This window comes from Phalacrocorax carbo, chromosome 1, assembly GCF_963921805.1.
Source record: "Phalacrocorax carbo chromosome 1, bPhaCar2.1, whole genome shotgun sequence".
In the NCBI taxonomy this organism is placed as follows: Eukaryota; Metazoa; Chordata; class Aves; order Suliformes; family Phalacrocoracidae; genus Phalacrocorax; species Phalacrocorax carbo.
Genome location: NC_087513.1, coordinates 102,032,208 through 102,050,554, shown reverse-complemented (window position 1 = coordinate 102,050,554; position 18,347 = coordinate 102,032,208). Strand labels below are relative to the sequence as shown.

The following is an 18,347-nucleotide window of genomic DNA, read 5'->3' as shown; positions in this document are numbered from 1 at the left end:
AAAAGACATTTTTTTACATTTTGCATTGCAAACCTACCCTCATATATTATGTTTCATTTAAGGCAATGTTAGTGCAGTAGGTAATCGGCAGGAAAGATGTCAACTTAAAGTTAGGGTTTTGTTTTCTCATGTAAAACATTCTCTTTTAAACCAGTATCTCAGACAAAAGAGCACCACTTTTCTTTGCCGCCTCATGCTCCGACTCAAACAAAAACGATCATAAGCTGAAAACCTGAGTGCATAATGAGCCATGAGGACCTACATCTCTTGGCACAAAAGGTTTGCTGGTTGAAAGTCAAAAGGAGATTAAGAGGAGCCTGAGCTTGGTATATTTGTCAATGAACCCAACATAATAAAGCTAGCAGTTTGGTTTTGCAACTTTTCAAGGCCTGAAGAACAGTCCTGATAACGCACTTTAACCTTAAGTGGAAAGCATGACAAGGCTAGGTGTTATACATCTACCACAAACAGCATTAACAGAAACGATTAGAAACTATGTGGACTGGCTAAAAACTGAAAGATCTTTCAATTAGAGGTCACGTCGCCAGAAAGATGACACAGCACATATGTAACACAACTTACCTTTTTTAGGTTAAGAATTACTACTAATGGATACAGTGAAGTGCACTCTCTACTAAATACAGGCCTATATCGAACACGGATCATTTATCCTCAAGAGGTATCACAATAGGGAACAGGTTTCAGCCAACAGCCTGCCAAGGCTACACAAGGAAAGCGGTCACTGTTTTGAGTACAGAAGGATACCACCAAATGAAACAGCTGTTTCTGCCATGAGAACGAAACCCAGCATAGTAGACAGCGAGCATACCACGCACCGCAAAATTAAGCCCTGTGTATACCATATTTGTAACAGCCCCAACACTCTGGCACAATAAATGCTGTGTTCCAGCAGTCTAAGAAGCACGTTTAGGATTCACACTTACCCTCGGGAATACATGTATTGTACCAGAAGCGCCACCAGCATTCAAATCCCAGCGAAGACTGATGCGGATTAGATCGCCACATACTGGTCTGTCTTCTGAAATGTTACCCATTAGATACCACTAGGAGGTCAGGACTAAACTCGTAAGGCTGGCTACTTGCTTGTCATGTTCTTTAGCAGATTAACTAGCCCATGATACAGGTACAAAGCTAGAGTTTATTTGGACGGTGCTTAAAACTGCCAGCATACTTCACAGATGACCTGTTTGCAACAGTCTACTACTTTAAAACAAACAGATTTCAAATATTTTAAACTTTTGATTTAGCAGGCGCATTACTTTGCGTTTCAGAAGTTCACCATCTGCTGGGTTTACCTTTTAAGTCTCTCCGCACTCCGGCTGCGCAGCCATCTGGGATGAGATAATTTGAACAGCAGACTGTTTCCTCCCATGTTACTAGAGAGGAAGAGCAGCCAAGTATGTATGAATAAAGTCTATTTCATTCTTTCAAACAAAGGTGGAGGAGGATGATTTGAAAGGGTTTTTTTTAAAAAAAAAAAAAAAAAGGAGCAGGGGGAAGGGAAGAAAACTAAAAATGGCAACCCCACCTTCCATCTTCAACTGCACCATGACTACCAGAGCTGAGTCACAGTTACTATTGATTATAAATAAGCAAAAGAGAACAGAGCCTGACTTACAGATCCCAAGGTGAATTTGCAAGGCCAGCAGCTAGAAAGCTGTTTTCATTTGCAAAGCAAAAAGGGGAGAAGTAGAATCAGAGCAAAACAAAGTTCAGCCTACATCTACTGAGTCATTTTTCCAACCAGAGCCAGCTAAGGCCTTAACATCTCTTGTGCATCAGCTGGTGCAAACCAGGCAACGCCACTGTGGTTAAGTGCACCTACATGGACTGAGGAGAATCCACATCTTCTGCATCTTCTGTAGGAAGAGTCTTGTTAAGATACCAAATGCCAGCGTAAGTTAGACAGACACAGAAGGAACTTTAATTATCCAGCACCTTTAAAATGTATCCTTTCACTGTCAAGTGGCTTTGAAACAGTGAATCCCCTCTGTCAATTTTTTGAAGAGTAAGTTGCAGTCACCTCAAATCCTCTGCTATTCAAAATGCCTCAACAGGCATAGAGGTACTGAGAAAGACTGTTTAAAAAAATAAATAAAAAAACCCAAACAAACCGAAACCACAAACCCTCCAGGTTACTTCTGTCGATCAAGAAAGTTTGCTTTGTTCAACACGGTAAGAAGTCAGGAGTCATAGTGGAAATGGCAACACTTCAAAAAAGCCCTCACTGTGACAATTCGTGTGCAAGGTCCTCAAAAGGGAGCTGAGCAACCATTTAAAGAGAGAACTCCACTCTACAGAAATAACACTTACTGTGTCATTGTCAGCTCTTTCTAAAATCTTGACAAGCCCGTGCTTCAGGCACGCTGCTTGTCTTGTTAGAGGGAAGCACCACAACATGCATCCTACACTTTGTCAAAAGAGTAATTCTCACCCAAAATCATTGTAAATTTGCATGACAGCACAAAGGTGAATTTGGAAGCAGGCAACAGAAGGCTCTGAGGCTTGCATGCCTCCAATGGTGCATGGCTTCATTCATTCGTAACACTAGCAATGAAACTTTGGTAAGCTGGCCACCAACAGCAACTTTTCCACCTGATCAGTTAACTCAAAAACTCTCATGCACAAGCATATTAAAGATACCCATTCTCCACATGAAGTTTCACACTAATAGCCAGCCCTTTGAGAAAACTACTCGCTGAAATAATGTCAAGTAACAGTAAGTGGAAGCAAGAACAGAGATGACACACTCCATACACAGTGCTGGGGGACCAGAGAGCAGACAACCACAGAGACCACACCCTGCCCCAACATACCCATATCTGGTTCATCCTGGTCTTCTCCAGGAGCAGGGCTCGAATCCCAACCCAATGTTTCAGCATCCAGTCTTTCACTTGTCATAGCCAAAACCACAAAACCTTCTTGCCAAAATTCTCCCAAAAGGCAAGTTTGAAAAGACAGGGGATTAGGAAGCAATCAATGACAACTGCAGCAAAGCAACAATTTACCCAGCAGGGTTGTCGATAAAAATCTGCTCGCTGACCATTTCTCTCTCACCTTTGTTATTTAAGTTCATCCATTACCCACTGCCTTGGCCTCTGATCACTGGCAGTCAGAGACCCTACCCAATCCAAAGGCCCCAGAGGGACACACGGCCTCCATGCCCCGGCACAGCGCTGGACTCCGGCACTTGGCAGACAGACACCGCTGCTTAGGGAAAGCTTAAAACCACGTACCTTGTATTGCGGCAAACACTCACCAGCAGGAAGTGATGGAGACAACAAGTTTCATCTATTCTTGACCCTCAAACAACTGCGGAAGAAAGACTAACTATCATCCCTGAGGTGTTCTGAAGACAGACCTCACTCTGAGGAAAAACAGGCTCAGTTCAGTATTAAGCGAACAGAAGTGCCTTGCAAGGAGCACGCAGCTGCCTACAGACCAGACTTTCAGGAGCTGCCAAAGCTTACCCCACCTGGCCTCTAGGCTGGCTGTGATCATAAGGAAGAGCAAACAGTTATCTGGCCAGCCATCTGACATACACTGAAACAACTGGACTGGATAAAGACGACAGTTCATTTTTATAAGAAACAATATATTTTATTTTTCTGACACCACAGCCCTGGCGAGTGGTTTTGTACCAAATTTAATGGAGGTTACACAGAACGTTTTACGCTGGGGAGGAAAAAAAAAAAAATAACCACAAAAAAAATCCTGGATAACTTTTAGTGTCTGTTCCACTCCCACATTAATAAAATCACTTGGGGTTTCTAAGAAAAGGAGAATAGGAAACAGTGAGAGAGACTACTGTAGGATGTAACAGTGTCCAAGTCCAGCCCCTTCCTAAAAGTGGGAAGAGTCCCCACGCGAGGAGAGGCTCTCCTAGATTTACTCCCCAAAATAACACAATGTATTGCAGCTGCCATAGGAGGAGACAGAAGGGGGACGGACAGAGAGAGAAGCCTATTTAATAAAGAGTGGGAGGGAGAGACAGAAGGTGCTGGACAGCACGCCATAATTTGAAAAATATGTCCTTAACTTATTATTTATTTCATTTAAAAGATTCCCCTCACTGAACTTAAGTTCCTTTTTGTGCTTTTCATTAATACTCTGCTCTGAGGTCGTAGTTTGGTTTTTCTATACATTGGAGTTGAAGGAAAATAGTCCGAAGTTCTGAAGATGGATTCTCCACCTAAAGTAAACAGCCTAGAATCCCATTCTCCTCTCACCCCAAAGACTAAAGTCTCTGCTAAAATCCCTTTTACAATATAGTACAGTACACAAAAAAACCCCAAAAATAACCGAGAGTCCTGGGAGAAGCCAGTCCGAAGGACGTAAACATACAGAGAATGGTGCAACTTGTGACAAATGGCAATTCTCAAAATACAGCTACAGATTCTCAAAGCAGGTGCCGTCACGGGATACCCAAGTCCACAAAAATAATTTTTAAAAAATAAATCTTAAAAAAAAAACAACCTGTTAAAATGAATAATTTTTTTTTTTCTCAGGTAATTCCATACATTCGAGATTTCCCAAAGCGTCCTCTGGTCTCTTTTCACCTATTGCATGGCCAAACTGTACTCCTGAAGCTCCCAAAAAAGCACTCAGGACTTGGAATCTCATCTTGACAAGGATCAGAACATCCAGTCTTATGGTAGCAGCTTAAAACATCATGTTCCCTGGGTTTCCAGGGCCTTGGCTAAACCCTCCCATGCCGACGTCAGCAGCCATACCTCGGGGCCTCATCTGGGGGGGAATCATGATGTTTTGTTGGGGTCCCATCATGCCCTGCATTGACATCATCATACCAGGTGACCCTACAGGGCCCGGGTGGCTGTACAGCCCCGCGGGGGCTCGGTCCTTGCCTGGGATCATGCCCACGGCAGCCACGGGGTTACTCATTAGCGCGGGCTGGCCAGGCATCGCTGTTTGTGCTGGTGACATCATGCGGTGGTGCGGCCCCATCATGCCTTGCTGCAGGAAGGCAGGCGGTCTCATCGGGTTATGACCTGGCATAGACGGAGCCGTCCCAAGAGGGATATCTGGAGTTCCCACTGGCCCAGGGCCCCCCATGCCAGGCAACGTTAGTCCCATCCTCGGGGTCTGCTCTCCTATCATCCCCTGCATGTGGGAGAACCCCGGCCCAGGCCCCTGCGGCTGCTTGCGGCCTGGCACCTCCCCACGAGGGAAATACTGTAGTGTCTGGCTGGGCTTCTCCGATGGGATAATCCTGGACAGGTCAAACTCAGGTATTCCTGTGGCTCCAGGACGGATCACCTCCTGCAGCTCTGGATCAGTGAAAACCGAAGGCATATTGTTTCCAAGAACAGTGAAGGAGTCTGGACCGCCAGGGCCTCCAGTCTTGCAAAGTGCTGGATCTGTCGAACTTTGGGGCAGGTTGGTTGGGCGCCCCAGAGGTCCTTCTCCATGGAAGCCCATTCCCGCTGGGAAGTTGCCTTGTCCACCGCTGGGCCCGTTGTGTGGAAATGGCACCTGCTGTGGAGGGGACTGCACGGGAGGGAACCCCTGTGGGAAGCCCAGGCGTCCTTGAGGTACCATTGGAGACTCCTGGGAGCCATGCCCCATCATCGGGTTGTGTGACATCAGGGCGGGTCCCACGGGGACCCCATGAGGAGGTATATTGGGTCCCATAGCATTTGGAGAGGGCATCTGGTTGTTATGGGAAAGAGGCTGAGTCATTCCCATTGGGCTAAGGGTTGGCATTGGACCCACTGGGTTTGGACCTGAAATTCGAGGATTCTGAGAATTAATGCCCATGCCTAGGGAAGAAATAAGGAATCACATTTAGAGAACAGCCAATAATAATCAATAAAACTATCAGTGAGCTTTCTGCAAGGTTACCAAGTCCGCGCACACACACAAATTAGTGCTATTAAAAAAACATCAGTAGTGGCTCTGGAAAATGTTATTTTAACCAGAAAATTGATGCCACCTGCACAGCTGCCTCCCTAAGCTTGTCAGTGCCCTATCAAAAATCGACTGAAGCCTGCTCTGTAAATAGGATCCCAATCCAACCCATACCTTTACTACTTTTCTCCATCAGTCTAGATGATGCAGGCAGTAACAAACATGCCTGTGACAGATTACCAGCATATGGAGACTTGTCCACTGGGAGGTGACTGAATCTCCTTTCAAAACTCAAGAAGTGATAAATCAGGTAACCCTCATAAGACTAGGAGGCAGCGATCAATGAGGTTAATGAGCTATCATCATGAACTTATTCAATTAGCCAGCTTCCCCAGGTATACTCAGCCATTCTGATCATTACTGCGTGAAACAGACAGCAAAGCTAAAGGTAAACTCATCAAGAATTCATTTCCAGTCGCTGCCCCCATGAAACATCCACTCACCCTCTCTTTCAACTATGTTAATTCAGTTGGGGCTACAGCCTACTTTTGTATTAAATATGTATGCACCAACATTAAACTACCAGCAGGGACTGGATTTCTCATATAAACATGCTCACCCACAAGACAGCCCAATAAGACAATGTTTTCCTTTACTCTTCCTCTAACTCTCTCAGGTAAGGACCAGGGCAGTTTCCCCTCAGCCCTGGCTGAGGCCACCTGCCATTACTCATTCCCTATATGAAAAGATGTGCACTTTGAAAAAGAATTCTAGCACACTCTTCTGTAACAAAGGCAACCCACAAAACCCAGGAAAAGACTAGATAATTCAGTGTCAAAAAAAACAAACCAAACCAAAAACCACCCCCAAAAAAATCCTCACCAAAACAAAACCAACAAACCCCTGTGAAGCTTCTATGACACTGCCTTAAGACAGGAGAAGAATGGTTTCCTCTCGGTAACATGTTCAGGTCTGACCCTTACTCCCATGAGCAGCCTTCACTCACGCAAGTAATTCCAGTCTGCCTGAGCGGAAATCTCTCCCATACATAAAGGTTTTCCAGATCAGACTCTTTCTGAAGAAGAGACACTTTCTGAACAGAAAAAACTGGTTGCAATGAGAATTTCCCTCTCCCCATTTCAGAGAATTGCAACTGCCTTCCTCAAAAACAGCCACGGCTATATATTTTTCAAGGTCTTTCCCTTCTTGCCATCTTCATCTGATGAAGCTTCCATTAAAGTCACCTTCACTGTATTGCCTGATAGCTTAGGCTTACATTTCTTTGAGTTTCTTACCTGGTACGCTGTTCATGGGTGGCAAGTTTGGGGAGCGTGCCGGAGGGGAGTCATCATCCGAGCTGGCCACAGTTTTGATGGCATCGTGATAGAGCGGTGTAGAGCTGGGCATGGCAAATTTGGACATCCTGGACATCATAATGGAAAGGGGATTCTGGGAGAGGGTCGGCTCTGGAGGCATTGTGTAAGGACTGCTAGAGGGAAGATTTCCAGGAAGAGTCACAGGAGCAGACTGGCTGACTGTAGAAGGAGGTGGGCCGCCTTGCAGGGGCAGAGGGGGAAGAGAGATAGAAAAGAAAAAAGGTCAATTTTTCTTCTTTCTTAGCATTTTTTTTCCCTGAAAACCCACCCTTTTCTCCTAGAAATCTCAAAACCTAGATTTTTATTATTGCAATGAGACCATCTGACTAATGCAGTCACAATGCCTGTGAAAGGTAACCAGAAAAATAAGCCTATTGGTCAAGACTGTTAACATTCGTTATCCTGGATTCTGCACTTCCACTGGAACTATCTTGAGCCTCTGCAAATCCACAGGAAGAATTATCAGGTACGTCTGAAAAATCCTACTATTCAACTTCCATGCACTGGAGAAGACAGACTCACACACCAAGTCTATCCATAAAAATCTAAATCCATAGCCAATTAATTGTTCCTGCACCTACCAGAAGTCAACTGTAGCTCCTTGCCCTTTTTTCTTTAGGGGGCAAACAAGCACAGTAGACATAGGCAGCACAATGAAAGCTGTAGCAGATATTATGCCAAGACATACAGGCAGATTTCTGACAAGCTGCATCAGCTGCTACAAGTAAGACTCCTTGTTTATATTTCATTCAGGTTTTATATACACATATTTACTGCTCATTCCAGTTAAAAGAAACATTCTCTACACTTATTAGCTTCTCATCCTCTGCTCTCCCAAAGCATTTCCAATCTCCTTTGTTCTTCACCGATGAATTTCATGCCACCCAAACCACATGGGAAGGAAAGATGCTAAACCAAAGTTGTACTATCACTGAAAATCCACTGCACATTCCTCGGCTCACCCCAGAAAAAGGAAAGGAGAACAGATAAAACAAAAATCCTGCAATGCCAAAACATTTATGCTTTGGAAGAGCTGCATGTAAAAGCATTCATTAGGCACAACATTAGGCACAGACTAAAGCATTCAATTCTGACCTGTAGGCACTCGGGCTCACACCGGGCACGGCCTCAGCAGCCACGACAGACGCCAACACCCAGCCTCTGCTACCAAGCACAGGGATCTGGCCAGCAGTCCTGCCAGCTGATGTGAGGGGTTACCCCCCCCTGCCACCACCAGTCCCCTGGCCCTGTTGGGCATGTCCCAGCCACCGCTGCCACGTTGTTACCCACAGCAGCACTAGAGGGCAACGTGGGCAAGCCTCCTCTCCCAGCCAGACCTTCCCGGGCTGCAGCACTGGGAACTTGGACAGAGGGGCAAACATGCTCCTGGGTAAGCTCTGGGAGGATTTGGGAGTGGGAAGGAGAGGGCGGACGTGTGCCGCCAATAGCCCAGAGACGTTCAGGAGCATGCCAGCACCTGCATTCGAAGGTCCCAGGCACGGCACAGCTCCAGTACACTACTGAATGCTACATATGGTGGTGGTAACTCTCTCTGAAATGGTTGAAGCCTGAAAAAATGCTAACACACCTCCCTGTCTGTGGTGAGCCTAGAAAGCCGTAACCATACCTGACCATATCTAGGTACATGACTAACTGTGCTCAGCATCAACTTGTAGGAGATGTTATTTCAAAGCATTTTCATAACATCAGCAGGAACGGCTCCACAAAGCTACTGCCACCAGGAACTGTGGCGGAACAGCCAAAAACTCCTCCAGGGAGAGATTTCTCCCATCAACACTCCACATTTTTCCACACCTCCTGACCCCACCCTTTCACATCCTCCGATGACTAGCCCTCACCAGGACACCCAGGAGGCATGGTGCAAACCCGCAAATACAACAGCAGGAAAAGCACTTGTGCGCCACTCATGCAGCCGCCAACCCGACCCTTGGACCAAGCACCACCAAGCCTTGAGGCACTGCCACCCCTTCAAGAAACCTCCAACCCTCTCCCCTTGCTGCACGCCTCAGGGTAACCTGACGTGAGCCGATGAGCTGAGTCCGGCTAGCAGAGGCGGCACTCACCCGACTCCACATTCCCCAGCATGGCTGGAGAAGACATGGTGAGAGATGCCTTGTGGTTTGGGGGAATCCCAGGGCTCTGCAAAGGAGGCTTTGGAGACGAAGTCCATCCAGGAGAAGGTGCAGGGAGAGATGGAGACTTGAGGTGGACAGGAGAAGCAGCAGCAGACCCCAAGACAGGGGGGGACTTAATGGAGGCAGCGGCAGCTGCGGCAGTGGGGCCCGCAAGCATTCCTGCCAGCTGGGAGGGTGTCTGAGGGGACTTGAGGTTCCCCGATGGAGACCCCATCATGGGAGACTGGACCTGGCGCATCGTGGGGGATTTCAGGGGGTTGATCCCTGGCGAATGCACCTGACCAGCTGCGGAGATATCCAAGGGCTTGCGGCCAAGGCTGCGCTGCGCCGGGGGAGCAGTGTTGAGGCTATTAGGGTTACTGGTGGGATTGAGAGGTAGTGGCGGCATGTGGCTGAGCCGGTTGTTAGTCCTTTGGTCAGGCCCGATCTGTTCTCTGAGATTTCGTAGACCGACTCCTGGGCCCTGAGACATGGGAAGGAAAGGTCTGGGACCCATGCCATATTCCTGCTGCGGGTGCTCCCCAAACGGCAGCGGCACCATTTTCTGCTGAGAGGAGAGCATCTCCGAGACGCCGGGGCGCAGTTTCATCATCTCTTCTGGCCCAACTCCTGCCTCCCTCAGCTTCTGAGGGACCAGGGGTGGGTTGGAGCCCATGCTGACATTCATGCCCATGTCCCCCTTCATGCTGCCAGGGCCCATCCCGAACTCCAGCTCCCTGCTAGAGGCCATTTGTGGGGGTATTCCTTTCGGGAAGTCCCCCCTGGAGGGGCTCATCGGCCCTTCCACCGGCATGCGAGGGAAGATGGGGTTGTTCCCAGGCTCCATGTGTCTCTGGGAGGGCATCATTCTGTTTATCTCCATGCCGGGCCTGATACCTTCCATGTTCAGGCCAGGAGGGAGGCCCATCTGTTTCTCAGCCAGCTGCTGCTGATAGAGCTCTTCGGGCAGGCCCTGCGGATTGGGGAACCGCTCCCCTCGACCAGGGCCGCTGAAGACACCCTGGCCAGGAGGGAAGTTTCGGCCATCTGGGATTTTTGGCACGTCGTCTGGCCAGCTGACTCCTGAAAGCCCAGGCCGGGAGGCAGGATTCGGGACACTGGGGCCCTCCATGTCAGGGTTCATCATTCCTGCAAAACCAGGCAGGCGCATCTGGCTCCCAGGCATGTTGGGATGGGGGGCCATGCCCCTGGGGGGCAGGGAGTGCGACATGTTCATGCCTTCAGGGAAGGGCTCTGGACCCCCAGGTCCCCAGCCCTCCCCAGGGGTCATCTGATAGGGAGGGGGAGGGCCTCGGACCACCCCACGAGGCCCGTGCTGATGGACCATCATGTCCTGCAGGGAACACTGCTGCACAACCACCTGCTCTTGCTTTCTTCTCTTCTCCTCATAAAACTCCTGCTGCAGCTTAAGCCAGGCTACCTGCTCGGGAGTCATGTGGTCCAGGTGGTCTGGCCCGATGGGTCCTGACTGGGAGTTCATTGGTGGTGGCCCCATTTCATCTGGGGAAAAGGGCATGTCCCTGTGTCCTTGAGGGCCAAACGGAGCCCCTCCATCTGTCCGAGACCCTGACCCTTTGCCTAAACTTTGGGATTGAGCCATCATGGCCTGTATCGGCCCTTCAGGTTTCTTTTGGGGACCATCCAGCACCCCAGCACTTGGGGGTGGTCCCCCACCTTGCCCTCCCGCAAACTCCTTCTCATCAGGGAAGAGCATGCGCTGTATGTCTCTCAGGGTCTGCAACGAGCGCTCTCGATGCTCCAACTGCTCCTGTGACAGTCCATCTGGATTCTCGCCCAAACTGGATGGGTCCCCACCAGACACCTGCTGGGGAGGACCTTTGGGGTCTGCAGCAGAGCTATTGCTACCTTGGGAAACTGGGCTAACTGCTCGATTATTGGGGGTTGAACTCTGCCCAAATCCTTCTGTCTGCAATGGGGTAGAGTTGGCAGGGCTGCCCACAGACATCACTTTGCTTTCCACGCTGGGACTGTCTTGATCTATGGGGCAGGCGGGGCCGGCAGATTTGGATACCGGTGCTGACACAGGTGGAGTCGGCTGCATTTTGGCGTTCTGGGGAGGGTTCTGGTCCGGGGCGGTGGGGGGCTGCGGCTGCGGCAGGGGCTTGGGTTCAGTCCGAAGTGCAGTGATCTGGGGGTTCTGCAAGAGAAAGCCACATGTCACTCATTCATCTTACAGCTGTGTGACATAAGCAGAGGTGCAAGCAAAGCATCCTGTCTGAACATCACCAGCCCACACTGCAAGGAAGGGTAGCCTTCATGCAGTGATCACAAAGCAGCATCTTGGCCATGCAGAAACATATTTTGCTCAGGTATTACAGCAGCTACCCCTTGCTTCTGCGCTAGCACCACATAAGCAGTGGGTCAGAAATATACTACCCAAATACTGCAAGACACAAGCTCTTCTTTGGATGATCCTAGCCATTTATTTGCAGGAGGCTAGGACAACAACTGTCTCTCTTTTCCACCCTAAAACTTATTTCAGCATGTAAATAATCACCCGTCTCTCACCCAACCACACACACAAATGCAGGTATTCCCTACCAAGGGTACAGTGTTTCGTTCCGCCTTGCTGTTTGAGATGTTCTGGATATGAAAGGACACGATGGTTTCCACCTGTCCCTTCAGCACAGCTTCTGCAGCCCTGCAAAGACAGACAGATGCACATATCCAGTTGAAGATAAGAATCAATTTTTCTTAACCGTCCTCCCTTCTACCCTTCAGCTGGCAGACGGGAGAGAGACTTAACCACACATATTTCACTCTAGATGAGTAGCAAAAGAAAAATGCTTCCATCTACAAACTCATCAGCATTCAGGGTTCATGTCTCAGTTTAAGCCATCCTGGCTGCTATTCACTGCGTGGATTGCAAAACAATACCTACCAGTGTTTGCCAAAAGTAAAAATTAAAGAAAAAAAACCACCACTCCGCACCTTGGAGGAATAAATAATCACTTCTCAGAGGGCAAGAGGTAGCGACTTTCTCCACTCCAGTCCCTTCAGCATCCCCAAAATAAGTAATGACTTCTTGCTACAAGAATGCACTTGATGGAGAAAGTACACTTGAAAACCTCTTAAAAAGGGAGCACAAATATAAGCCCCACTCCCTGAAGACATTCAAGCATCCACCTACTTACTTGTTGGCCATCTCAGTAGAAAAAACATAAACCACTTTGGATGGAGTCTTCTGCCCACTTGCTGGCTCCAAAGCAGCCGTCAGGCCATGGGAAGGCGTGGAAGACCTTGGGGCTGAAGCATTTGAAGGAGTCATGGAGTGTGGTGTGTGCTGAGAATCCTGGGACTTCACATGATCAGCAGAATTGCAGTCTGAAAGGGCAGAAAGAGGAGCAGAGGGGAATCACTACCTTAGGATCACTCTTTGGAATCCATCTCTGGAAAATGACCAGAGCTCTTCCTCCTCTAAAATTTCTCACTTCTCTCTCAAGCACTATACTAAAGGCAATTCTTCTATTACACCACGCATCTTCCTTCCCTCTAATGCCATGCTGCCCTTCAGGCACCACTGGGAGAAAGCTCATCTTCCAAGGCACGTGGCGGTTCCCAGAGCTGATCCCTTTGAATTCTCTAATGGCCACACAGAATAGCAGGAAAACTACACACTAAAATGAACAAATATGAAAATGTCTGTGCCCAAGGACATATTTGGGCTCTGTGCAAAACTCCACTTTTTTTTCCCCCCTTCAGCCACCTTAGCCAGGTGACCTAGAAAATGGACAAAGGAAAGTGGGACAACTGCACATCTAGTCTGTTTTCACACTGCCTCACAGAGGCAATGTTGGGAGCCAGGAGCAGAACACAGAAATCCCAACTCTCTGGCTTGTGTTACCAGTCAGGGTGCTACAGGTTTTGTATCTGTGTTGACAAAACAGGCTTGCATATTGTTCAAAACCCCAGTTACAACAGAGCAGTTCCTGAAAGGCCAAAGGCCAGAAGGAAACCAACAGGTTGCATTTGTACTTTCAAATCCTCTGGGGGAGTTTCAGAGTTAGAAAGGAACTTTCCCACCAGGGTTAGGTCTGCACTTTAACTGAGCGTGAACAGGACATTTACTCATGCCAGCTATGACAACCTCTCCTCTTCACCTGCTCTCAAGACCTTTAGACTTTGTTGGCTAGAACTTACAGAACCCCAGACAAATAAATGTTTTTGCATAGCGATTCTCCATCTCACAGAAGACTCAGACTAAATGTCTGCACTTGCACATGAATCCTAGCAAACATACCTTTGATTTCAGGATCATCATTAGGAGTCCCAGCTTCCCTCTGTTCAAAGGAGTCTGCTGAAATGCTCCTCTCTCTCTTCCCCTTCCCCTTGGCACCGTTTCCTGCCCCATTCTTCAGCCCCATGCTCCCACCTGGGCCAGGGAGCACTTTGGGGGGGTGACCTCCACTTTTGGGGTCACAGGGAGAGGGCTGGGATTGGCTGGTGGTGCCCCCTTGTTTGCCCTGGTTGGAAAATTTGGAATCCAGCTGGGGGTTGCCAGATGGGGACATCACTGTAGGGGGACGGACCATCACCTCCTGCTTTGATTTGGGGCTACTGGGGACAGAGCAAAAAAAAAAAGGAAAAGAAAAAAAGTGACAAATCACACCACAGATTCATTCAACCCCGTAGGAACTGATGAGAGAGAAGCAGAAACAACCACTGCCACCTTTGCAAGCTAAGACAATTGCTGACATATAAAAAATGCCTGCAAGCTTAGAGTCATGCAGGTGCTTTTTTGAACATGCCCTGAAAGGGTTATTACCCAAGATGGGATCTCATTGCTCAAGAAGGCACTAGGGCAAGCTACAAACCTGCCAGATCCCAGGAACTGCTGTCACATGAGGACCTACCTCTGTGGCTTCTGTCAATAAAGACAACGGTTTCTATGTGCACAGAGAAGCGCCTCACACCAAGACCAGCTCAGAGTAAACAAACAAGGCACAATAAAGTTCACCTCACCACTCTCCTGGACCCAAACTATACACTTCAGCTCTGATCAGAGTAGGACCCCCCACCCCCTCCCTTGTACCTCCCTATCCTGTTCTACAGGGAGCACAAGGAAAACCCAGCATTACTGCAGCATTCATCATACATTGGGGCGAGCTGCCAGGAAAACACAAACCTCTGACCGTGAAAACAATTAAACCAGCTACAACCTGCCTCTGAATAAGGAAGGAGAAGGATACCATCTCCCTGCACACTCCTGCAAAATGGGGCAGATGAAGCTTCTTTCATTTGCCAAAGGAACTTCAGTCTTTTCTTCTCTCTTCCACTCAGCAAATTGCATCCTAAACATATTTTGTTCTTCTGGGTTTTACACACGCACTAGCCACCCCTTCCTCCTCACCCTCCGGTTACTCCATTGCTATCAGATCTTCTGCACTGCGTTTTCCTATCATCACTGCCACTTCCAACAGGCAGCACTTGCTAGCATCCTCACTGTGGGACTCGCACAGCCGTTTCCTCCTTTGGGCAGGCATCTGACTCAGAGGCATTCCCTCTGAATTACTCTTAAGCTCCAGATGACCTCTAGGAGTAAATAATCAAAGTCGAGAATGCTGTCAATCAGACCACTGCAAGTCCCTGGACAGTGCTTCACTTCCGTACTTTTCCCCTTCCAAATTAGCAGAGGAGAGATGCTGACCTGCTGCACTGGCAGGTGAATGATGTAGAGGATCTGAGTGCACAGCTGATCAGTTCTCCAGGCTGTCCAGGCCAATAATACAGAGGAGGAGTTTTGTGTGAAAGTACAGACAGAGAGACCTGCTGCTGCCCAACTACCCCTCAGGGAAACAGATAATTAGAAGAGGGGGAAGAAAAAAAAGCACAGATAGAAACAGCATGTTTACTCTCCTACAGCCTATTCAGACACCTGATGGGAGGCAAGAGGGCGTGAGGAATACAGAATCTGTACCTCATGGGTTTAGAGCTTTCAGCACATCCTGAGCCTAGCCAAATGTGGAGACTTGTCAGCACTGTGCAGCCAGCGCTCAGGTACTCGGCAGGTCCAATGGGAGGACAAAGGAGGACCAGTAAGTCACATGCACCAGTCCTTGGCTCATCCTGCAGCAGAGCAGGGACAGCATCATGCACCAATCCCAAGCAGCTGACTGCAGGCTCTTTTCCTTACCTCTGTGTGTTGCCTGACGGGGAGTTCCTCACTTTGGGGTTACTGGAATGCATTGACAGAAATCCTGAGCTCACAGTCTCACACGCACGCAGATGGGCTCTTGTCAAGTTCCTCTGGGGAGAGTGCCGCCAGAGGCAGCGTCGAAGCACTTTCTGCCACCCGCTTCTCTCAATGCCGGCTGTCTGCTTGCCTTTTTTCTCTTTGCTCCTCTCTGGTTTTGCACTGGGCGCTTCCCTCCTGCAGCTCCAGCATTCTCTAGACGCTTGCCTCCTGCTGCCCAGGGGAAGTCTCGCATCTCCAGGGCACACTGTTAAAACCACCCCACAAAAAGAGCAACAAAATCAGTGAGGAACTTTCCAGGCATATGTGTCTGGTGTGAAGCAGTAAAAGGCAATTCTTCCCCCGTTACTGAGAAGAGCTTTCAGATGGCTCAGTACAGCTGCGTATTTCAAACTGGAGGCAGCCCTGGCTGGCCATTCAGTTTACAGGCAGAGAGGACACCTTCCCTTCATACAAAGCAAATCACTCTGCAGTCAAAAAAACAGGGAAGTGCCTTGTATCTGGACACTTTGATTCTGCCTCTGTGCTCAGCTTGAAGATACCTCACAACAAGTCAGTAGGAAGCCAAATCTACAAACCCCCAACATGACTTAGCTATCCAGAATTCCCCTGTGAATGGCCGTAATCTGATATTTCTTAAGAACATAAACTCTGCTCAAACCTTCTCTGTCTCCTTGGTCCAATACAACTAGACATATGTTCAATGATGTGCGCTAAGGGTTGCACAAAGGGAAGAAAATAAAATAAAATGCCTTCCTGACCACCTGTAAGCAACCAGCTCCGCTGTGATTACTCTGAAAATACCAGAGGTTACTCACTCATTGTATCTAGTAGAAAGGCCAAAAGATCACTAGAGAACTACCCCTTTAAATTTGCGCAGCAGCACTATACAGACCATTAAGACTTAAAAAAACACCAAACAAAAAACCCCACACAAAACTAAAAATAAACACTTTTTCAGCTTCTTTCTAAGAAATGATATGCACAATGCAGGCAATAAGGTACATAAAACTGTTTCTGGAGGAGAAAACTATTGAACATTACTGTTTATGTCCTTTGGGCTAAGTTATTTTGGAACAAATTTCTGTCTTGTTTATGTTTCAGCAAAATCTCTCCTGTTCATCTCACCTACTCAGATGCAAATCCACTTAATTTAGAATCTAACCAAGATTTATTGTTAATGTATTAAGCATTCTAGTTAAATATTATTCAAATGTAAATATTCCCAGTATTCCTTCTCAGCGCCAAATAAGCAGTTTCTTCCTGGGTATATCAAATGAAACAAAATAAACCTCACCAGACGGGGAGTGCCTTGAATTCTGTGAAGAAACTACTGTTCAAATTGCATTTAGAAAACAAAAAATTGGTTTGCTTACATGCTGACACCAAAGGATTAAGAAACACGGGCACTATATGAGCACCTCTGGCCACGAGAGTTATCAGTAACCTACAGTATTGAGCACTATGGTTTTCCAGTTCCACAAATTTATCTTGTTGTGAGGTTGTGCCATTATACTTTTTGCGACTTTGCACTGCTGTACTTTAACATGATAGTGCTGCACACTGCAGTCATTCCATGAAGCTCTGCATCATCTCCAGAAATTCAATTCTCTACCACATGGCTTCTTCATGATGCAGAGAAATCATCCCGCTCCCTATGCTCACCTCCACTGTGCCACACAAACCCATTATTGTAGGGGAATGTTTCTGCAACAAAGGTCTCATTTTTAATGCCTCCTATTGGGCACAATCAGATGAACTCCAGTCTGAGCCACACACTCCGCAGGATCCACATGCCTCTCTAGGGCTATCGGCTGGTTATTCCACCGATTTTGAGAACAATGTTGGAGTTAATCTATTACTATTGTTACTCCTATCATGCTGTAATTGGAGCTGGTGCTACACAGATACATTGAAGACTTGAGAGAACCTCTTCACAAATATCTAAGTTGTACCATCTTTACATGCAAATTTGGCTCCTATGTCTGTTTTGACAACAAAACCGTAACGTTATCAACAGCACCCACTTTCCAAAAGATTTATGCATCTCTAAAAGTTAGTGGAACTTAGTGATACTTCAGGGTCCTCACTTAAGGTGACAGTGTGACTGAAAATATGGTGAATTTCAGGTAAAAGAAGAAAAAAGGAACAATAGCATTAAAGTGAGCAGAGCTTAATGCTAACAGCAGAATGCAGATGCTGGTGTGATAAATTCAAGTGTTTTAGTTGTTTCATCCTCTGCTTTTCCACTTTTGATATTCATGCATTATCAAGTTACCTTTTATTATAAGATGAGAGTTTCCTCAGACTCCCAGTCTTGCACAGTGCAATGAGAAAACATGAAGAATAGAATCAGGATCACACTGGCTGCACAATATTTCTGACATCACCAAACTTTCAAGTACTTCACAGGGGATAAAAACACCTCCAATTTTTTAACCCTACTTTTTATTATCCTATATACATGTATCTTCCATCTATTAGAATGGAATTGGAATGATACGCTCTGCAAGGGAACTGTATTTTCCAATCTCGGTTTAAATTTCTTCTTACCAGAGAGAGCTATAAAGGATATATCAATATATTCATTGGTGGAACAACGGCAACTCAACTTCCTCCGCTTCTCATTTCTGCACACTGAGAATGTACCATCTTTTATAATGTGAAATGGAATGCCTCATGATTTTTCTAAATGCACTTCTAACATATGTA

The 18,347-nt window shown here is 47.3% G+C and overlaps 1 protein-coding gene across 3 annotated transcripts in view; it reads right to left on the bottom strand.

Annotated features, from left to right (window-relative positions):
• Positions 1-3,591: 3,591 nt before the first annotated feature.
• The window catches only part of BCL9 (BCL9 transcription coactivator), a 60,147-nt gene continuing 45,391 nt past the window's right edge, over positions 3,592-18,347 (bottom strand). For 2 of the 3 annotated variants that reach the window (XM_064469362.1, XM_064469345.1), the window contains exons 2-8: positions 15,576-15,882; positions 13,683-13,999; positions 12,577-12,766; positions 11,984-12,083; positions 9,350-11,579; positions 7,185-7,445; positions 3,592-5,801 (exon numbers count right to left, since the gene is read on the bottom strand). In XM_064469362.1, coding sequence (XP_064325432.1) covers positions 4,684-5,801; positions 7,185-7,445; positions 9,350-11,579; positions 11,984-12,083; positions 12,577-12,766; positions 13,683-13,999; positions 15,576-15,628 — 4,269 coding nt within the window. In that variant the 5' untranslated portion in view covers positions 15,629-15,882 and the 3' untranslated portion in view covers positions 3,592-4,683. The remainder of the gene's footprint in view (positions 5,802-7,184; positions 7,446-9,349; positions 11,580-11,983; positions 12,084-12,576; positions 12,767-13,682; positions 14,000-15,575; positions 15,883-18,347) is intronic. The other variant, XM_064469353.1, reaches the window with a different exon arrangement.